Source organism: Apostichopus japonicus, chromosome 16, assembly GCF_037975245.1.
Source record: "Apostichopus japonicus isolate 1M-3 chromosome 16, ASM3797524v1, whole genome shotgun sequence".
Taxonomy (NCBI): domain Eukaryota; kingdom Metazoa; phylum Echinodermata; class Holothuroidea; order Aspidochirotida; family Stichopodidae; genus Apostichopus; species Apostichopus japonicus.
In genome coordinates, this window is record NC_092576.1 from 10,192,921 (window position 1) to 10,217,954 (window position 25,034).

Here is a 25,034-nt window from a genome sequence, read left to right on the forward strand (position 1 = left end):
GATCTTAGCCAAAAGGTTAATACTAATTTCGTGGCTCACCAGTTATACTGGCATTCGAGCTTCGAGCTTGCAAATGCGCAGTTTGGCACGAATACTTGGTGTGCTGACTTTCAGGCCGTTGTGTACAATAGCTCTGAAACCAAAGAACTGATGAAATCATGAAACGCTAGAAGAAAAGGAAACTCATGTGATTAAAAAATTCTTGGCACAGATCATGATGTTTTTGAATTGTACAGGAAACGCACTCGGAAGGATGAGGTGGATTGGTTAATGAGAGATTCCTGTAATTATACACGTAACAGCCAATCACCGCACTCATTTCCCTGGTTGCTTAGCAACAACACCTGTCATTCATGAGTTAAATTGCTTATGTTGTTTTTCTTTGATTTCGTGTTATGTGGTTGTGTTTACTCGTACAGAGTGTATAGTGAAATCGTTTGTTCGTTTACTAATGTTTCGTATAGTATAGTCTTTACATTGAGATAATAGGGGCCTACACTCATTCCTTGTTTATAAATCGCGTTAGGTTTTCCGAAGAGCATACGATACCATTAGGTAAACTCATTGCCAGCCTAGGTGCTTTATATCCTGAGCCAGATTCAGATTTTGTAACATTATCGGACTTTATCAGAATAAAACTAATTACTATCATTTCATATTAGTTATACAAAGTACGATAGCGCTTGCCCCTATACCCCTCTCACACATCTCCCACCCCTTTACTTTCTACAGTCTCTACACCCTCCCAACCATATCAGACTCTTTCTACCCCTATCCATCCCTCCTCTCTCTCTCTTCTAATATCGCAATTCTTTGCCCTCCCTCACCAGTGGCCCCTCCCATCCCTCCACTCATCCCACCCTTCTATCCACCCCAACCCTGGTATTACCTCCTCATCACTACACAACCTCGTCTCACCCTAGCTACTCACCACTCCTACCAGGGAGTTGTTCCATAACAACTCCCTGCTCCTACGCTCTTCCTCTTGTACCCAACCTCACTCTTCCTCACCCGCCTCCCCTCCCTCCACCTCCCCCTTCCCCGACAGACATGCTTTCACATTCACTCCCCACAGTTAGCTCGATAAAACAGTTTACGCTTTATAATTGATTGCCGTGGTATACGTCCCGTACAAATCACCATCATAAATAATATGCGAACGTAGCTAAAAACTGTACGTTGGGTTAGGATGTAACTTGACGTAACCTCCGGAGCAAACATTAATACATTCGGATTCGAATATCTGGTATAGAAAACGGCATGGATACAATTTTTAATGTTAATTATATTTTTTTAAATTGTATTACTTTAATTTGAAAATTCGTAGGAATTTACAGGAAATGTATGAAATGGCCGAGATTAAAAACAAAAACAAAATTAAAAATGACAAGGAGTTCATCTAACCGTATATGTGTAATCAAACACTGATAAATAGTTAACAAACAACCCTTTACAATGGAATCAATACATATATATATATATGTCTGACCTGAAGCGCAGATAAATTAACAGAGCACATGAGGGACCGAGAGAGCCTTTTCCGTGAATATCAAACAGTACCCGCTGACTGGCTTTTAGGTCAGGTCTATTAAAATTATCGATTTCGTCTACCCAATCTTAACTGAATATTGAAGTATCCGACAGCGAAAAAAAAAGTAAGGCGACTGAATTAAGCTGGCAAGAACATTCTCTATGATTAAGGAAGGAAAAGTCCTGTACGTGTTATATTGTAGGTGTGTAGCCTTGAGAATTGTTAAGTTGTTATATATATGTTATATATATATATATATATATATATATATATATATATATATATATATATATATATATATATATATATATATATATATAGGGATAACGGAAAAACAACTATGCTGCATTTAGAGAAAGGCTGGATCTCGAGTGAGATATACATATATATATATATTATATATTATTATGTATATTTATATTTATATATACATTATATGTATTGTTATATATACATAATCATGTTCACACTATAGCATAGCCCTAATGCAGGCCGCATGGGAGTGATATCCAGGTTTCTTTGCTAGTGGTTATATTGCATAAGGTACCGCATTATCATGTTCACACTATAGCCTATCCCTGATGCAAGCCGAAGGAGAGTGAAATCCAGGTTACTTTGCTAATAGTCACAGTGCATGAGGTAACGCATTATCATGCTCACACTATAGCCTATCCCTGCTGCATGCCGCATGGGAGTGAAATCCAGGTTTCTAAGCTAATGGTTAAACTGCATAAGGTAACGCATAATCATGTTCACATTATAGCATAACCCATGATGCAAACCGCATGGGAGTGAAATCCGGGCTACTTTGCTAATGGTCATACTTTATAATGTACCGCATTGCCATTGTTACAAAGGCACAGTGTTTGTATTATAAGGGCTGGGTTGCGCCTGGTCCATTTTACTAATGGTTATCTTCACGGCTTGAAATGCTATGATTTCATATATACGACATAAGTCAAGATGCACAATGACTGTTACCGAGGAATGAAGTCAGCTTGGTAATGGTTATACACTGCACCAGATATATAAGCCTATCACAGTGTTCACGTTGGCCTAGTCCTGGCGTGAATGGACGAAGCGTAGAATACGATCCGTTTAGCAGCAATGACGTCATATTTGGCTTTTTTAAAAATTTGATTGGACTTCATTAGAAAATAAATCAGGACAACAAATGTTCTTCAAACTGCACTCATTCTCATCTGCCGTCAACTTACATGCGTACTCATGTGACCATTTCTTCGGACTAATTACGATCACGTGACCTATTCAACGACAGTTTGCTGGTATGTGGATTGCAGAGGGCAAACTGATGTCGCGTAATTTGATAAATTATTCAATATACACACACTGTGAAGTCACGTCCAAGTGTGGCTTAGTTTCTCTCATGAAATACCACGAGCGATAAGGTGGTTTACTCCTAACCCGGTTTATCTTCATTTATTAATATGACTATTCCGACTCAGTGACGTAGCTTACCTGTGTATAATTTTAAAGTCATCTTTCTCGTCCAACACTTCGATATTAACGGTCTTCTTATTCCACTTTCTCCTGACTTCAAAATCTGTGTAAAATTCTACAACTGGATTGAGGAACAGAGAGAGAGAGAATACCACTTACATATTTAACAATTTCCAAAGTTCATCTTCTTTTAAAGCGTGTGAAGACTCGCGCAAAAAAAAAAGACACGTCTAATGCCGGTAATCTGACCAAGTTTCGAATGAGGTGTAACAGAAGTGTTAGACACCACCATCGATCCCAGAAAATACGCACACAGCTTGCATACCTTCGGTAATGAGACACTAGTGTACAGTTAGTACATATACAGCTGCGGTCAATACCCACAGCACAGTGTACAAACAATACAGCGATGGACATCTCAGGTCCAGCTAAAGATAACAAGGTATCACGTTTCATTACTGCCTGCATTTGTAGCGACAAGCAGAAAACTTCACTTTTTCAGAGCGGGCACGCGGTTTGGGGCGAGTCCTCAATGCCTTTAGGATGAAGCGTGAAGGCTTTTACTGTGTGTTTTCAACTGATCATTGTCATCCCTTTAGTACCCTTACCCTCTCCTTGGTCCCTCCTTGGTCTTTTCTTGTCTTTCCTGACCCCTCTTTAATTCCCTTATCCTTTCCCTCCTACCCCCCCCCCCCCTCCTCTATCTCACATCTCCTCTTCTTCTTCTCCCCTGACCAGATTTATAGTACTCAAAATAGCTGCATGTTTGCCAAAAGTACATATATATACGCCCCTGCCGAATCTTACCCTTAGTAATATTCTACACATAAAGAAGATTAAAATAAATAGTCAATTAAACAAATAAGGGTTTGATTCGGAAGTCACCCTTAAAAATCTAACAAACTTGTTTACGTTGTAAGTGCAATATGCTACATTTTCTTTATTGATATATTTTACATGACATTTGGTATTAATTAAATATTAATTTAGATAAATGAATCCCGTGACTGAATACAAACATAGCCTTATCTGGTTGGTTGCTGTCCTTGCACGTGACAACTGTTGTCAACATTATTAATGTAGATAATTCTCGCAAGGTGACGAAATGAATAGTTCATTTTGCTTCCTTAGCATATATATTCAACATTTTTATTGATTTTCCTATTAAATACAAAATATATCAGTTAAAACTTACTCTTTTCTGTAGGGATTCCAGAATATTCTAAAACGCCCTGAAAAGATAAAATAAAGAAATAAATATTATATAAAAAAAAATTGAAAATAAGCATCTTGGCGAGTAATCTACTTTCTAGACGTTTTAATTAAATTAGATTTTCATATTCAAGACATTCGTTAGATCATTAAAGTTCAACTGATCATATATCAAACTCATTCGAGGTATAAGATCGGAGAGTTAAGGAGGAGAATAACGAAACGAAGAAATTAATAGTGTTTCGAATCACATCCTTCCGGCAAAATGGTACACACATCCTGTAAATGAGACCCCCCAAAAAACTATATAGCTTACTTTACGATATGAAAGTATCGATTTACGTTCGAAAGTGCAAATTAGAGAGATAGACCAGGCACGGAATATAGCTGGTTTATTTCTAATTAAAACTCGATTGAAACTGTCATATGCGTTGCAAGTCATGAAGAAGACACATTAGGATTGAGCTAAGTAATAAACTTGATGAAAACCGAGACAGGAAATACATGACTTATATAGGCTATATTTTTTTAATATATATATATATATATATATATATATATATAAATATCTTGCTTGTATACACAATGTAATAAATATATGATATGTGAGAATAAGTTTTCAGTTGAGATTTGTTTTTCTTCATTATAACTGTAAGGATATCATGATTATTATAGCTAAAATAATGAAACTTGATTACAAGGGTTTACAACGTGTGGCAATGATAATTTCCTTTTTTTTCCTGTTGTTTTCCTGTTGTTTTCTTTTTGATTTTCTTTTTATTTCTCTGATTGTTTGTTTGTTTTTGTATTCTGTTCTTATGGGAATTGTATTTGGTGCATTCCTTTATGCGCCATTAAACAAAAACAACAACAACAAATTCGTACAAAATAACGATAAAGTAATAGCAAGAGAACTAGAAGAAAAAGAAGGAACAAGTCTAAAGTTTACACGATCCATGAACACATTAATTGAAAATGCATTAAGATATGAATACACTACACTCATTTTTAAGAAAAATGTAAAAAAAAAAAATTAGCTAGTGTGCATCTCAGATAATAAATTGTTTGATAAAAAGAAGCATATATGATCTTCTTTACGTGTTGACAACAGTCTAACCCCCCCCCCCCCCATGAAAAAACATAATAATAAATAAATATAATAAATAAGTAATATTGGAAGTTAAGAACCGTCAACATCTATATATTTTTTGTTTCGTTGCTGCCCCTAAATTTGTTTTCCGTTTTTTTTTTATGTAGAAAAATCCGTCTACAGTAGACGAACATCATCTCTATTGACTGTTGTACGAACAGAGCTGGAGGGAGTTCACCCCTTTAATGGCCCCCTTGCATGCCCTTGTCACGTCTTTCAGAATAATACTGTGCACGCTTGATCCATCTCTTTTCTCTCGCGGAGTGCCGTGATGGAAAAAGAAAAATCCCATAACAGGTTAGATACGCCGCGTGTCAACTCATTATACATGCACCGTATGCATGTAAAGTGTAAAATACCGCACCTGGATAAAATTGCATCGTAGTTAAGAAATATAAATTTGTTCTCTTCACGGCGCGTGAATATGATTGCGTAATACATTTGACATAAATTTCGCTATTTGGAGCCTTGTCTTTTTCCAGTCAAAGTTTTTAGCTAGATGAGTTTATCTGATGTGTATCGATGACACGTGACATGGAAAGATGCACGGGTTTAGAGCTTTTCTCCTCCCCTCTTCATATAACGCATGAAAGATTATTACTCTTTTTCCTCCTCCCCCCCCCCCTCCATCTTTAGTCACTCTATCTGTCTCGTTCTAAACTTGAAAGTTAAGTATAGGTTACGTGATATTGTTGTTGAAAGCTAGTTATGTGGGACAAGGCATAAGGAAGACATGTTGCAAAGGACAAAGAGCGATAATCTGTTTTTCATATTTTTATTGTTTCACGAACTGTCCATCCAGTTGGGACAATCTTTTTTTCTATACTGTAGTGTCATGTCCCGCTTCAGTGCACTCGTATGAATATCATGTTTCTATTATATATATATAGTTTAGGAAATGTTTTTACTGTTGATACGAATGCTTTGATGCATGATGGGTGTGAGGACAGTTTAGAGAGGTATTAGCATTCGGGAAATTGTCCCAACTGGCTTACAGCTCACCGTATTAATTATATATATATATATAGGCTATATATATATATATAGGCTATATATATATATATAAATATATAGGCTATATATATAGGCTATATATATATAAATATATAGGCTGTATATATAGGCTATATATATAGGCTATATATATAGCATATATATATAGCCTATATATATATAATATCAAATGATTCTTTTCAATTAAATTAAACTTCTAAGCCTTTGTTTCTGATTCATCATAGCAACAACAACAAACATGATAATAAAGTTACGTTCAACGCCATTTTTTTCAGAACAGGTATACCATTTCAAACATTGTAGGTTATCATCTGAGCGTGCGTACAACAAGTGCATTTTTTTCCGGGGGCTGGTTTATCTATGATTTCCGCAGAGCTTTCCGTTAACCTTCACTATCGTTTCCCGAGTCTATTAAGCTAAATAATGTGATATCAAAATACTACAGATGATACCCGCTGTGAAAACATTTTAAACTTTACAGAGAAAAAAACAAAACAACAACAAAAACCATGGCGCATATGGTCTCTGTAAAATGCATTAAATGAGCTGTTCCTGGCGTCATTTAATGTGGATGACAAAGAGAACATATTAGTTTAATATACTAGCAAGTAGCAACTCCATACAAAGTCAACATAAAGGTCTTATTGCGATCTATCAATGTGTGTAATGTAATCGATATTCAAGATAAATGTTTATGTGGTTATCAAATCTAGATAACAAAGGACCAAATATAAACCGTCCTTAATGAATGTTAGTTGGTGAATCATTATTTTGAGTGAAAACGATTAAGCAAAAATTTTAAGTGGGAAGTTCAAATTACAATAATTAAAACATGATAGGCTGTCCAATCACGTGGTTTTTCTATAAATAGCCTATATATATATAATATATATATATATATATATATATATATATATATATATACACATATATATATATATATGCATGCATGCATGCATTATGAAATTGTCCCAACTGGCTGATTTAGTATAGATAAGTCATGCATAAATTACTTTGATTAAACAGGCTAGGCCTAATTAGTCTGAATGAAGTTCATTTAGCAAAAACTGTATTTACACACTGTTTGCCGGACTTGGCCATCAGTGAATAGACAATTCCAAGCTGTACTACTTTTTGTCGCCATGGTGAACACACTTAAAACGGTACAACGAACTGCATATCTTTAGTAACTTATTCAGACATTTTGTACCGTCCAGGACCGTAAGTATAATGTCTCTGGTCTGATTCTGGAAACATTACGCATTATGGTAATTTTGTCAAAGTCAAGCGTCCAATGAAATTACCTCACCAAGTGAAGTTAACCAATAGCAGATAGCTAACTTGCACACGTGCCGATGCCTATAAAATCTCGTCCCCAATCACATCTTATTACCAACAAACAAAAAAAAAACAATGAAAATAACAACAAAAGGATGAGTTTATTGCAAAGTCGGAAATCATCAACAAGTCTGTAATTTTTTCTCGGCACTGTTTGAATGAAACACGGCTATTGAAATTAAATGAATTAATAAAATGATTGCGAAATAAAACTAAAAATAAATCTTAAAACTTTGCTACTTACACAACTCGGGGCAAAACGTAGCTCTAAAATGCAGCGGCGGATTCAATATAGATATACATTTGACATATATAATGTTTGCACAGGTATATACTATTCACGTCAAATGTTTCTTTGCAAATCCTCGTTATAATTCGCTAAGTAGCTTTCCCCCACGGGAAAACGCGCTTCAAATAACAACCCGAAGTTTCCATGACAACGAATTACCCTCGTCTGATCGTTAGAAAGGTATTCGGCGCGTAGACGAAAAAAACAAAATTCAGGCATAAGCTTCGGCTGGGGCGAAGTCACAAAAAAAATGATAACATGACGATACACCTCTCTGCTATGTATGTATATATATATATCTATATTTATATATATTTTGTTTTTCTTTGATTGTTTAATATTGCCGATCTAAATGTTAGAAAGGACGGTTATAGGCAAGAAACCTAATCTTTGGGGTATGCGATGACTTCTAATCTCCGAAGTTTTGGATGGGGGGGGGGGGGGGGGGAGGTTGGACTTTCAACACGCAGCTGTCTGTATTACCAAATGGATTTTAAGGACTCTTAAATAACTCGGGTAAATTCCGTTACTTTGTAGATTGTTAGAGACTATAAGATAAATATCACGGACAAACCAAATCTGAAAACCACTTAGCGCCGCCCAAAAACCATCGATTTCTACTGTATCTGAACACGGTAACCATTTATTGAATGTCACAGCTGAAGATGATGAATATCGTGTTGGAGGAGGAAGGAGAAGAAAATGGAAAGAGCAGGATGAAGGTAACCTTGAGCATAATCAGATGGTCAAAACGAGTTATACGTGATGACAGGATTTAACTGGTCAGATTTTTTAATATTTTTATATTATTTTTTTATGTTTTTTCTTTTGTGTCTGCTACTAATGAAAATCTCTTTTACGGTGGCATGCAGAAGTTTGATATTTTATGCTCTGTTAAAAACAACAACATGCCGCCGTTGGGCAAAATTCGCAATTAATTGAAAATTTACGTTTTTTTCTTTTAACATCATAATAGGCTGAAAGTTTATATTTCTTTTTAAAAAATTGCCAGAAGGCAATATTCAATAATGAAAATTTTGTCTAAAAACATGTTATTTGGTAAAATGCTACCACAAATCGGCAAAAAATTAAAAATCTGTTTGTTGTTATTCTTTTAGTTCAGTATACTAGTCTGACATACGGCTACGTAGTATGTTGTGTAAGATGCTTCGTTCTGTCATCACAGCTGCACATGTACGTGACGTAGCTCCTGGTTGAGGTCAAAGTTTGCCAAACACAAACAACATCTGAGGTTATCAGGGAAGCATTATAATTATTATATCTAAATGACTTGAAAGAAACTACCGTATACATTGATAACTAGCTTAAACCCTATGACGCAATGTGACGTCATAGTTATACTTAGTAATGTCATCATTTTGTTGAATAGTTTGCAATTAATACTAAATCAAGATTGCCCTACTGATTTTAAGCAACACCGGCTTAATTAAACAATATATAGAATTATCAAATAACCTTGCCTGACATTAGATAAATCAAATTTCGATATATGAAATCCTTTTAACCTTTTCTTTTGTCCTTTGTTCGTTTTTAAGTTATATGAAGATATGTCGAGCATAATTTAAAAAAACCCAAAATACTGTTTTCCGCGCTAAGATTGTCTTCGAACAAATTCATTGTTACTATAGTCTACGCCGGAGATTACGATTTCCTGATGTACAGTCGCATCCGCAACTATATATCACACAAATATAAACAACGGTACAAGGGTGTGTAATAATGTACACTTTATAGTGTATCTGGGTCTTTATTAACTGCAGTGAGCATCTCCTTGTGTGGATTTATCATGAACAAATTAGGGCTTACTACAAGATATGATCTTACATGATATGATCTTACATGATAATTACTTATACTGAACACGGTATATGGCAACCTATACTTGTTGTGGTTAGGCCTACATGTATTCAGGCTATTCACTCATGAATAGGCCTATGGCCGGTACTAATTAAATCATATTGCTATATGACGTAACGTATGTACTCGGCTGTAGAAACTAATCTCTTCTCGTATACTTTTGGACAGTTTCTGTTCTCGTACGCATTGGTTTGTATACTCGAACATAACAACATAAAAAAAAAATAAAAAAACATCATATCTGCGAACGAGCCTGATCGTGTAAGATTGAACGAAAAATTTATTAAGTTACGTAACTGGTAAATTTACTGAAGAGTGTTGGGGAGGGTTGGCTGGGAGGGATGAGGTGTCATCCCATGCTACCCATGTACATTTGAATACCTGAAGTAAAGGTTTAATCTCTACAAAAGTAATGACTTACATAAAAAAAATAATACAAAATATACAAAAATAAACTCGTTTGATCTCGTTTCTCCTGTATGCAGTACAACACGATGCGTTGCTATCCCATTCTACCCCAACACCATAGAAAACCTGCCGGTAAACAGTAAAATCGATAAAGAAGCAAGAATTTATAATTTATGCGCAAAGAGACGGAGTACTAACCAGGCTTCTGGTCTCGTTCCTACATCTTGTATTATACGACAGTACGTCCTATACATACTATCAACTACATACACTGCACAATATCTGACATCGATGCTCGTACCAGACAAGAGCAGACGATAGACTATTTCCCGCCAAGTAAAAACCGTTCAACCACTGACGGAATCTAACATGATTTAGCTAAGAGCTGTTTATTATCCGTCTGCTTCTCACCGAGACGGTAATGTACCTCTTCAAGTCTATACCGGAAGGATTGACAACTCTATGTTTTATCATTCGATGCGAGAGTCATTTTCCCTCTCCAGCCAGAAAGACGTAATAAAAAGAAAAAAACGACTTCGACAAGTCAACTTCTCTTTAATATTGTCTGAAAGAGTTATATACGGTTCATCTCTATAAGATGACTTCAGACGATGTCTTATCAAACAGACGAGAAGAAGAAAGAGAGAGAAAAGAGGGGAAAATATGTAAGTTTCCGTTCTGTTCTAGACAACAAGAAAAATCACTATGACTAATTTTTCCCTATTTCCCAAAGGAAAAATGGAGCAAGGGGTTTTAGAATACCAAAGCAGAATTTGTAATCAAGATTGTGCGACAAAATATCATTTGGGCCTAAATTATGAGAGGAAAAATCCACAGAATGACAGAAAAGTAAACAACGTATAAAACCAAAGCATACATATCTCAGGGTATAAATGTAACATCTATTAAATTGCTGACGTCACATCGAGTTAGACTTCTCGAACAAATTGGTTAGGATGAAGTGGATTGATCGTTGGTATCTATGACAATATTATGCTCAAAATTAAATACAAACGAAGTAATTAAGTTATGTGTGTATATGCCTGTATGGTAGATATGCACGGCTTTATATAATGATTATCGTTAGTATATATGCGCGGTTTGAATGAAAGAATGTTACACATGAGTGTATTAAAGTTAGCTTATATAGAGGTATTCATTCAAAACAAGGCTTGTTTGTTGGATCGATATTGGTAAATGTTTTGGAGTTATTCGTGATACAAAAACCGCATCGCAATGAAGGTGGTCATAACCCTGGTTGTACAACGGTTAGTTCAAGTCCTGCATTGAAAGACTAATTTTTGTTTTTATTAATTTCATAATTTCCGTGATTACGTTATGAAGTCTATAATATGCAGACCCTAATAATTATGACACAAAATTGTTCAACAGCCAACATATACATTGTGGAAATAATCAAGGGGTGCGTGGTGGTGGGGGGGGGGGGGATAATATTTCCGACCAAATGTGCACGACAGACTACTGTGTTACATTATTGAACAAACTCTTGAATGCTGATTTAAAGGAGCTTAGAATTAGCCACTTTTTAATCCTATCAATGTTGTTTGACTTTAAAAACATATGTTTTCCTTTGAAACTGTCAACATTGAATCTCTCCTTGCACTGTTATGATTCTCCAAGCTAAAAATGGAAATCATGAATACAGCTTGTGGCCATGTCGAATCGGCAAGTTGATAAAGAAAATGAAAAACAAGACGGTTCTTATCATAAATATTTTAATATCCATATTATTTATTATCATCGGTATAAGGACAACCGTTTTCCTGCATCGAGCTTGAATTTTCCATATGATGGATTGCAGACGGTTACAATGATGCGTGACTACTAGTTCGTGATCAGCTTACAAGTTTTCGCATCTAGAATGCTGTTTTCTCTGTCATATTCGTAAACAGCAACGTGTCGACATCTTGCTAAAACGACAAGCCTTACGTCACTATTGGGGAAGAGAAGAAACCAGATGAGAAAGTGAAACATACTTCTCATCCAACATATTTTTTTGAGGTGAGGGTTGGGGTGGGAGTGAAGAGGGCTGAGGCAGATGTGGGGGAGGAGGGGTGGGGGGGGGGAGGTAGGAACATTGACGAATGGGAAGTGACTGGAAACATACTTTTAAGCCCGAGAATAGACGCAATGTCATAATACATTATGCACAGGCCTATACGATTGGTAGAAATAAGTCTATGGAAAATTAGGGTGTTAGGGAAGTGTCCTAACTCGAAAAACAAAGAGAAAGTAAGGGGTTTTCAGATCCAAGTGGCACTATGCCATTACACATTCACAAATATGACAAACAAAGATATGCCCTAAACGGAGCAAGCGTTTGTTTTAGCTGTTTTGAGTGAATTTCCTCTACATAATAAGCCAGTGGTGGTCGGTTTATGTCCCATTTAATATCTAATATATATATATATATATATATATATATATATATATATATATATATATATATATATATATATATATATATATATTGAAATTGTATAGTGCGTTGGAAAATATATCTATGCAAGTTCAGTGCGATAATTCTACTGCAAAGAAGGGAGTTCTAATGAAATTTATTCTCGGTCTTTATCCTCGCGAGAAGTCCCATAGTAATAAATGAAGAGTAGATTGGCAGATGTCTGTACCCCCAGGGACAAGGCCGTCTGATCAGTTTTGCGACAGTAATCACTGACGCAGAGAACTATTACTAGCAACCGATCGCTCTCTCATGGCTCTATGCTTACAGCTTCACATTGGCCTTGTAATTACATTATACAACTCGACTTGAATCAAGTTTAATCATTTTCCCGCCAAAAAATGATCATCACTGTTTCAAATACAGTCTGTACTTATCCGAAGTAATATTTGAAAAAAAAGATAAAAAAAAACAGACGCAAATATTATTACTTTGTCGAAATCGAATGGGTATCGAAAACTGATGTGGTTTCACGTTTCATTTCAAGTAAATGGTAAAGTTGTTTCTCTTATTTGTGGAAACTTGCATAAAATTTGCATACAATTTGCATACAATGATTGACAATCTTGCTTGTCGATATAGCATATATGACGTCAAATTAGACACCAGCTTTAACATACTACATACTACATAATACAGAATTTTGAATGCGTCGACTTGATAATATGAACTACTTCTATACCAAGACAGTGATTGCTGACATTCGAAATTGAAACTAACTTGTGTGAAATGTAAATGATTGATAATATATACTATGAAATACTAACAGAAACTGTATATTTCACCTCACCCCTACCCTCCCCTACCCCCAAAATACATCCCCAACCAACAGTTTTATAACCATTCATCATTTTTAGCACCCTTAAATTGTTCTTTACCCAACTCAAATGGATTGCTTATCATTTTAAGAGATGTTTGTATTTTAAGCAATATGTACATCTCATAGTTTTAATTGATTTTTTATTTTTTTTTTGTTCAAGTAGAGTATTGAGTATGTTTTGATTTGTATGTTATACCCCCATTCACCCAATGCCCACCAAACCCACCCAACCAATGCCCACCGAACCCACCCCACCCAATATACAGTCTTCATAATGCATTGTAGCGTATACACTCAACTGTTTTTAACTCAACTAAACTTAATTGCTATAAATTTCCCCAAAATTATTCCAAGTGTTAAGTTTCGTGGATTTTTATTTGATTATTTTTTGTTTCAACCCATGACATATTGATTTTGTATTGATCAATATGCTAATTAGTAAATTATGAACAATACGCTATTGTTTTATTAGACCATATCGAAATACTAAAATTTGTTGTCAATATGTTACTTTAATTGAAGTCAAATTGAATAATATATGGTTTGTCTTATCTCATTAATTGTAAAGTGTTTGTCTCATTAATTAAAAACATTTCTCTTTAGGAATGAAATTGAATAACAACGAATTTTGGAGTCAAGTAGCCTATAAGGTACATAAACACACTGTTTCGTCACGAGCCGGTTAAAGAAATCCGTCATTGAAAGTATAAACAGTTGAGAAACATTATATAATGTCTATACTTAGCCTCGTACTAATTACTGATTAATTATTAATCATATATATATATATTATATATATATATATTAATTTATTTCCATAAAGTTAATGAACTATCAACAAAACCAGTCAGGAATTATTAAATTAAATATATCTTTGTTTTGATGCCGCCTTTTCGCATCCATTATACATGTGTGTTATTAATAATTATGATAATATCGTATATTTAATGCATCAAATTATAAATTATTTTTTTCATTTACATGCTTTCAAACCTATTCTTATTTCCTTGTTTCTTTATGAAACGTTTTGGGCGGATTAATATGTAAAATATTAATTCATTTGTCCTTTAACTCGTAGGCAAAGGGTATCATACCACTCGGCCATATTATAACAGGTTTGACTAAGATAGTTCAGTTTTTTACATATTTCTGCCGTATGTTATGTCAAATTTTAACTTCAAAATTTACCAAGCCCCTGACGTTGAATAATTGATGCTGGCATATAATGAATGCAGCATATGCGGTATTGCGATATACTCTGTGTTATAAGCAACACCTACCAGTTACAGCCAAAAGTGAGAAAAAACTATATATAAACCGCTGTATTGCTTTTAAAGCATGCATACGGTAAGTTTAAAGACCCAGCAGAGAAAACGAATAAAACCGGAGCAGATGTCAATTTTAGATCCATGTAAGGGGGTTAGAAGGGTCGGTCACTACCTTCTGCCATTTATTTTATTTCGGGGGTGGGGGGGGGGGGGGTCCTTATTTTGTATCGATGTTTCTAATGTACCGTATGTTTATTTCTATATAAATATCTATAGGCTATCTATTTTAATATATATAGGCTATCTATTTTTTTATATATATAAATAATAATAATAAATATACACACATAGCCTACCCGTATATATGTATATATGTACATATATACATACTGTATATATTACGTTAACGAACCCGTACCGTGAAATCAAACACGGCAACTTCTTAGCTATCACTGCTTACACAGACGCGTGCATGCTTATGCATAATGAAGCGTGTGCAAAACTATTACTGCTCCGGGCAAAACATGTCTCCCAAATCACGCTAGCTTTCTATTCTATATTCTCTTATTCCACGTATATACATATACTCGAACGTTCGATAGATTTTGAGTCACTTTGACTAACTAATGAAAAAAGCAAAAAGAAGATTTGTGGTGAAAGAGGCATTGCCTCTAGTGACGGTCAGCGTTAGCCAGACAAAAGCCAAAGAAAAAACTCGTAACAAAGAGACGCACATGAGCGTGGTAAGACAAAAGAAGTTCGGCTCACACTGTGGCTTTGTTTAGAAGCCAACGCACTCGTGTAAACGCTGCGCGATCCCTTAATTAGTCTAAGCTCCTCTGCAGTGAAGTATAATTAACGACACGCATGGCTTTGTAAAAGAGAATATTTAATATGGTAAGTCTATTCTTAAATGCCGGAGTGCATTATGGGCAAGCTTCCATATGTTTCATAAAGGGTATATAGCTCCTGTTGTGAATAAGTCTATATATACCGGTAGATAGGCGTATACTAATGTTGTGTGTCTATAGCATAGTAGAAGTCGCAGAGACACAACACTGTGAATGCATTATAATAATTCTATTACATAGACAGAAAGTCAGTGAAAATGTTAAGGCCGAAAAGAAGCATTCTGAAGATTTTCATATCATAATTTCATTCAATTTAAGTAAATTTTAATAGAAAGAAAATATGAACTATGTTTGTAAAGCAAAGGTAAATTAAAACTGTTATTTCCCTTTATTCAATTTTATTAACATTTTCTGTAAATTGAGTACGAAAATTAAGAACTTTGTGACCATTGTGACTGAAACAGAATGGGTGTTTGTTTCCAACAAGCTGCTCTTTTCATATTCATATTCGAATTTCAAGGTGCACCTATATATTTTAAAACAATAACAGCATTGCACTTTCCATTGAAAATTAGCAATAGTAAAATATTCATCAAATGTACCAGGTATTGCGCAATGATATTGCGCAATGATATTGCGCAACGGTACTGTGCTTTGTAAACGTTTGAACAAATACCTCAACTAAAAATACATAACAGGTGAGTAACAATAAAGTTCATCATTCCCAAGAAATTGCTACACAAAATGTGTCCACAGTTAGTTTTCTTTACATTACTTCAATGCACACTGAAGTGTAAAAAAACATGGATTCCAAATACAAGACTCAATGTTTGCCCTTTTGTGATTATTTGAGGTAAAACATGCAGTGGTATGTTGTCAAGTTTCGATTACGTAATAAAAGAGACGTTTCCAGTCGACCGAAAAGAAAATGCTGTACAGATAATCATCAGTTATTATTATCATTTGTCTAAGTAAGTTTTGTACATTTCAAGAACTACGCTATTTACATTGTGTGGTTTTGCACAGCAGTCCTGTAACTATCGCATTTGATACATTTCATATTATCTTGTATATGACACATTCATCGTCACCAGGCTTGGCAAAGGTGTTCAAGTTAGCTGTAGAAAAATATAACTGACTCACAGCGTTTTATTCAAGCCAGTGTGATTAACCAGATATTGTGTGACTGCGGGGTCATCAGCTAATTATCCGTGTATCTCATATTAAAACCGATCGCGACAAAGTTCGCGGTCTTTGCAAGACATCATGCCAAAGGCTAAAGCTAGCCGTAAAAAAATCTATCTTTAGCAGTGTGTGACGTCGGTTTCAAGAAATCTCATAAATCATACAGTCAAAAAAAAAAAGATCTAGAATAAAAAAAATAAAAAAAATCGGCTACTCATAAATTATTCCTGACAATTAGTGGGAGGTACGAAGCCTTCGACACTCGCTGCTTGAATTTTACGTTTCGTGTCACTTTGACCACCCATCCCCACTCACCCAACCCCCCCCCCCCCCTCAAAAAAAGCGTCGACGATTTTCGCGAGGACAGGCTGTGCTGGATAAGCCTCTCTGATGATGCATATACGATAGATGTCTATACATATAACATAACAACGGGTGTTTGCTATATATATATATATATATATATATATATGTATATATATATATATATATATATATATATATATATATTAATTAATTAATTTATTTATTTATTTATTTAAATAGGGAATGGCAATCTTACAACAAATTGTTATTCAATTATTCGCAAAAATTAGTGAATTGTGTCCTTATTAACATTATTATTGTAATCTTACTCGAGCCTATTTTTGTAACCTGGTAAAACATCAACCTTGTCTTAGCAAAATATAATCCATTTACCGTACCATGAATTTCAATAAACCTATTTGCTTCTTAACGGTTGAGTACGTTTAAAGTACATAGACTATATATCCGCTCTATGAGGTCAGAAATGGTGCAGTGTTTTGTTTTTCACTATATACATAGGCTTTACTTAGCTACACAAGAAAAATGACCTCGATAAAATTTCTGTAGCAAAAATCACCACTTAGGCTAGATCAAGATGGCCATAACGATTTATGATTAATTGCTAAGATAATTGTACATATCTAACCAGTTGGAAATATTTCTGCTTCGAATTCTTATGTAATATTTTAATCTCAACAACGTGTGTCATTATATTGAGAAAGGAATTAGAACGTAAGCAAACAGTATATACTGGTATTGCATACTATATATAGTGATACCACTTCCGCTAAACAATTTATCAATTTATCTTTTAATAGCCACAATTTATGATTAATTGCTAAGATAATTGTACATATCTAACCAGTTGGAAATATTTCTGCTTCGAATTCTTATGTCATATATTAACCTCAACAACCTGTGTCATTATATAGAGAAAGGAACTGGAACGTAGGCAAACAGCATGTACTGGTTTTGTATACTTATATATAGTGATAACACTTCCGCTAATCAAGTGGTGATATCTCTAATTGGCCACAGATATAAATAGGCTTTAATTGCTTATCTAATAAGATTAGTAAGTGGAATTACTAACAATGCTTCAGTCTTGAAATATATTTATAAAACAAAGGTTTGCACGTATTCAGTCTTTTTTTATTTATAAAGTATTTTCAAATAGGGTTAACAAAGAAGCGGAAATAAACATTTCAATTTATTAATACGACTTTATAAATCATATTAATTATGAAATTAGATTTAATTTCCGACTGTTAAGTTATTAAGACGTCAGTCCCCCCCCCCCCCCACACCACCTCTTGTCTTAACCCAACTTTATACTATTCAAAAGTTCTCATCGGCTAAATTCTACGTCAATTACTGACCTGACAAAAAGTTGATAACATTTTTATCGTAATAATTAAAAAGAATAACAAAGTCATGTCAAAACTATTTCTCAATACTCACTACCCGATTAAAAGTTGAGATAACTTCATCGTTAAAACAAAAGACTGGCACAGTCATATCCATTGCATTTCTTTAAACCCAATAATTAGGCTTCGCTTAGTTTTTCTTTTTATCTAAACGCAGAAAGGTAATTTAAGAGTTTTAGATAAATTGGTAGTAAGAAGGATGAACCGTCTGTGACATTTGATGGGCTTATCGTTGATTACATTCGTTTCAAGGTTACATTTGCCAATGTTTATACTAGTGAGTATTTCGCACTTTTACGTCCACTTTTCCATTACCTACTGTTTACGTACTGCCTTGTCATAAATGTCTGCGGCTTCTTCACTATACTGGTACAACAATACATTCTCTTCCATATTATGGAACGCCAAAATAAGCAAACTGTTCGTTATCATTGTACGTTTAAATTATCATCATTGATATATATCTCGCACACACACACACACACACACACACATATATATATATATATGTTTATATATATATATATACACAATGTATGTATATATATATATATATATATATATATATTATCCCCGTGTTTCAATATCATCATATACTTGTATATTATTAGTTATAAGTTATGAATATTAATGAGGTTTTTTCCGCATTTCGATTAAACGTCACTCATATCTGCTGGTACTATTATGCATGAGGCCGTGTAATAAATATTAATGAGATCAGTTGCATGTCTAACGAATCCTATATTCTATATTAAGTGGAGGTTGTATCAGTATATGGACGTCTTCTCCTAAAGTAATCAATATCAATAATGTAAATTAACTTAATTTGCATATCGAATGCATCGCCTCTGGTCATATTCACTGGAGGGAATAATAACACGACGTCTGGTCCACAATGTAATCATTATTATTCATGAGTTAATTAATAATGCCGGGTAATTAAAAGTCACCGTCACCATTATTCAAATTATGATAATTTTGTCTGCCAACGACCACTCAAATAGTAATTTACAACGTTCAACATTAAAGTGTTAATGAGCCTCACACCTCGAATTTGTCTTACTACAAAATCACGGGAACAAACAGATTGGACCTTCATAAAAAAGCGAAAGAAAAGGGAAATCGATATATTCATGGTGAATTTGAATCTTCCGAGAGGAAATTTCGCCGTGATGGTTTCAAATCTTGGGTCTCTTCCTTCATTGGCTAATATATCGTGATGGGATTACTTCCATCTGAGTGTGTTGCCGGTATCGATTAGTTTCCAGGCAGCAGGAATCACGGAGCTTATTGGTCAATCGATCGTCCTGAATGTTAAACCTCAATGGACATCATTTCAAAAGAGGAAAACACAGAAACCTGGCTATAGCTGCAGTTTGTGTATAACGTCTTTAACTACGGTATGTGTCACTTCCGACGCGATCGCTTCTAGGCCAGTTGGCTATCAGTATCTGTTCCCAGGGATCTGCTCACAATGGGCGGCACCGGGCGGCTGCGTCCAACAGTTCTTGATGATAATTTAACAAATTTTACCATAACCAAAATCTGGGAGAATACATGGCACAGAATAGGAAAAGTAGCACCACCTAAGCATACTTCATGAGCAAAATTTGTCCAAAGGGGAGGGGGTACCCCACCCATGAGATCCCTCTCCCAGGGTGTGGATCACAATACCGCACAATCTGCCAGGCACTCAAATATTCCTGAGCACATCCTTCTGTTCACTTACTAAAGGAATCGTGACTATAGGTTTGTAGTTTGGTTATCATGGCCATGGTTCTAGTCTAAGTTGACTTTTCTTTTAAACAAGTATCTATTCTCTTCCTAAGGGGCTCGTGGTATAATGATCACACAGTCACAGTCTCTATATGCAAGGGTACTGCGGGTTGAGAGTGAATAACTTTAAATAATCTGGTTTTCTTGCCCAGGTACTTTCTCTTGGGATATCATATAATATTCAAATATATTATCAGGTAGGTATACCGCTCAATGTAAGTTAGAAATAGATTTGGTACCTACACATAAACATGTCAAGGCGGGGGGGGGGGTTGTACACCCATGGCGGGGGGGGGGCTGTTGTTGTATACCCCTCCTCTTTTCAACCCAACACGAACACTTAAAAGTAGTTATTAGCTCAACTTCGTATGCGTAGACCTATCGTGACACACCTCATTAAAGTCCTTGCATGCCTCAGCTCAGAATGAATCATAATTTTAGATCTAAAATTTTCAAATAAACTTCTGGGCGTGGACCCCATACCCCCCCCCCCTTCCCACCACCCGCCGCAACATGGAAGTACGTTTAAACGTAACTATAGGGTCACTCTTCCTGCCCCTAACCTCCCCTGTCCGATGTTGCGTTTTCGCAAAAGGCACGCCAAGTGCGATGACTTTCTTAAGCGGGAATTGATGGGGTGGCGGAGGTGGGGGTGTGGGTCAGTTTAGTAATTGTGGCGTGACTTTAACAATCATGCATGTATATGATACAACTGTATTGATATTCTTCATGCAGTTTACCCTATATCCAGCAATACTAAAGCCAACATGTTAATAATTACGGCATGTGTTACATCTTCACTTTATTTTAGAGTGCTTGCTTCAAAGGGCCTTCCCCCGCATCATTGACAAAAGCTTTCATTTTTGTTTTATTAAATTCACTTCCTTTCTAATTTGTTTTGTCTTTCCTGTTTCTATATAGTGTGTTATCGTGACTTTGGAGTGTTAATGTGGCTGTACCCTATGTCAAAACGAAAGTGTCAAAAGAAAACAGAAAAAAGGAAAGTGTCCTCACGTGACTGAACATTACAGTGCTGTCATGAAGTCAGAACTAATATATATATATATATATATATATATATATATATATATATATATATATATATATATATACACACACACACATATATATATATGTATATATGTATATATATATATATATATATATATATATATATATATATATATATATATATATATATATATATATTGATACTAGATGAGACTAGTGGAACACTAGTAGTTGTTACTCGGAGTTTCACGCGTTATAGCGATCTTCAGAGTTGTCTGAAGATCGCTATAACGCGTGAAACTCCGAGTAACAACTACTAGTGTTCCACTAGTCTCATCTAGTATCAACATATATTACGCTCTGTCCAATGGACATAGAGCACTCTGCGCCAAGATAGACGCCAACCTATTCTAATATATATATATATATATATATCTATATATATATATATATATGAAACAAGAAAATGCCGCAGCATTTTCTGAGCTGGCCAGATGGGCCGGGGAGCACTATGATAAACTTTGAGCTCTTCTAGTTTTCAAATCTATAACCGGTCATAGTGGCAAACGTTCCATGTGCTGTAATAGCCCAACCATCAGGCAATGGTGTGGGTAGGACATGTCATGAGTTGAAAACTTCTATCTATGCTCCATAGCGGCCTTGGAAAGTGATGAGTTTAGTGTGTAAGTCAATGAAGCAATTAATGATGGTACGACGCTTCCATATATAGTGTTAATGCTATTATACAAATATATATATATATATATATATATATATATATATATATATATATATATATATATATATATATATATATATAAAACTCCAACGTGAGAAATGTTTTGGAAATTACATAAACTGAAGCTGGGAACTATAGTACGGACACATATCTGAAAATTGTTGATTATATAAGTAAGAAAAAAGAAACTAGTTTACAAAAAGGAAGAACAGTTTAATTCGCATTGTATTATTTTGGTTTTTATAGTTCCTTATTCTAATATGTCTCTTTAAGAGGAGATTTCGTTTTAAGTCATGGACATTGCTAACAAACAGTAGTGAAAGCAGTATACAATGAATCCAGGTAAATATGACCTACGTCACTTGCATACGGACGGCCTACGTCTTTCTATATTTACACTGTACAAAATGTCTGGGTATAATCAAGAATCCTATTATTTTCATCATGGATCTGAAATCCAACTATTCATGCACGGTGTTGTACACTTTAGACAGCGTGTACATAATGATATTGTCATGATAGTATACAAGGACTACACATTCCATTAACATGTACGATGTGCTTATTCATCTTAGTTAACTTAAACATGAGCGAGCATCGTTTCGTATTGTTTTATCATTTCTAATGACGCAATTGATACTCAGATGTTGGCTATATTTTAAAACCACAGTGGGTAAATATTACACCAGGTTTTACATTATAAAATACATTATATCCTATGTACTGACAATGACTCGTCAACCATTAACCCGTATTGACCCATGTAGTGACCCTCTGTTTCGCCAATCCCATGATTCCCTCCCCAGCCCCCCAGCCCCCAGCCTCCACCCCACAACCCCATCCAATTTGCAACAAAATGTTGCTTTTATATGATAGGTATTTATATGTTCATATATTTTCGATTTAAACCTATCATTCCCTCCCTTTAAAAGTGGATTGACTGGAGGATAAATTAATTTATTTGACAAATTTGAATACACCCCAACCCCCACCCCATACACACCCCTCCCATACCCCCGCAACAATAAAAGAAGAGAGAGGCGGGAAGGAAATCCTAAAGTAAGATGCAAACAGTCATACATCAGTGTTACAACATAATTTGCTTGACGACACTATATTAACACAACCAGCGAAATAAAGGGATAACATTTACTCACAGCATATAAATATAAAGGACATTTTGAGCGTTCCATAGAAATTCACCAAGGGCTTACTCATCTATTATAACGTTTTATCATCTCGATGAAACAACCGCCAGGCGATGATGACTCATTCTGACTTTGACCAGATATTCATAATGGTTGATGAAAGGAACTCAATAATGTTGGATTGTTACTCATCACCACTCTGTGATTTACTTTAAGAATATGTCAAAGAGACTCGATCGAAATGGATTATGAGTGAACAAGTGTATCTAGTGCTTAGTCAGCAAATATGAATAGCAAATGACACTGAGCGACATTTCCGTTCGGCGATGTTGAGAGAGTCATAATATGAACGAACCGTACGAACGAACGAACGAACGACCGAATGTACTATAGCAGTAGCTACGCTGTGTGTTGTATGATACAGTCAAACAGATAAATGTATAGGATATCAAATGAGACATTTAACCTATTTGTTTAAATTTATATGTTTAAACAATAACCGATTAACAGTCTCGTTGAAGTTGTTTTAGTGTAGTTTACTAGTGTGTGTATAGTCAACTGTCATTTTAAGTAATGTACTGACGACGGAGGGCTGGAAGGGTGGGTGGGAGGTTGCAAGGGAGGAGTGGAGGGTGGGGGGGGGGGGAGGAGGGCACAGTAGGACGTATTTCCCACCCGCGGCACGTTTTGAAATACATGTAATGTTTGCATGTCAATAATTAAGAGTGCCCCTCCTTATTAATATGAATAGCATCACTTTTATTCCATTTTGGAAATGCTCGGTATATATTTGGGACCAATGTTTATCAAGCACAAAATGCTATATAGTTTAAACTGCAGTTTGTATGGAATGTATGATGTATGTCATACTTATAGCATAAACATATAGCAGCATATATATCATCACATATAGCAATTACATAGCATCATAGGCCTACATATAGCATCATACATACAGTAGCACATCATACATAATGCCACACATAACATCACGCATATCGTTAGAAATACTACGGTAACATTCATAAAATCATGCATAGGCCTACATAATATAAGCGACTGTAAATAACATTATAACACATTTGGGAATATTGCAGTTTCGTTATATTTTGCAGTGAAGAGTAAAGGAAAACTTTCTACACTATTTTGAAATTTTGTTTTTATCTTCCGATGTTTGATAAGTTCCTTCCAGTTAAGGTATGTAAACTGTTCAGTAACTCTTTTGTGTTGATAATTTACTGCATATATTTCGTTTGTAATTTAAATGAAATAAATTCGTTGCTGCCTTCATTGAATAATTTCACTAGGAGAATCATAGAAAAACAAACACATATGTTTCCTATTCTAGCCTTTAGGATCGCATACTTATTTGTGCTATAGGTCATTTTACCCTTTTGTTTCTAGGTACAACTCTAATATTAATTAGAACAATAAGAATGTTAACATGCATTTCGTTTCCTTATATTGAAGTGTTGAATACTGAGTGCACGGCTGGCACTCGTTACTATATTTGTACAGTTTCAATTTCCCTGTATATGTATATGTATGCCTGTACGTGTATGTAGAGAAGTGTTTTCATTATGTATGTCTAGTATACACCATACCAGGAAACTATATCACATAATGTAACTCAACTTGAAAGGGGGACAAGATAATCAATTAGGTTTAAAAATAGAAGTATTGTTGTGCAACATGTTCGTCCTAGGTTAGATAGAATCCAAGTTTCCAATCTTTACAGTCATT

At 35.0% G+C, this 25,034-nt stretch overlaps 1 protein-coding gene across 1 annotated transcript in view; it reads right to left on the minus strand.

Moving 5' to 3' along the window:
- Positions 1–25,034, minus strand: part of LOC139983644 (uncharacterized) — a 53,503-nt gene that overhangs the window by 16,935 nt on the left and 11,534 nt on the right. The window contains exons 2-3 of the mRNA XM_071997321.1: positions 4,188–4,224; positions 3,011–3,113 (exon numbers count right to left, since the gene is read on the minus strand). Coding sequence (XP_071853422.1) covers positions 3,011–3,113; positions 4,188–4,224 — 140 coding nt within the window. The remainder of the gene's footprint in view (positions 1–3,010; positions 3,114–4,187; positions 4,225–25,034) is intronic.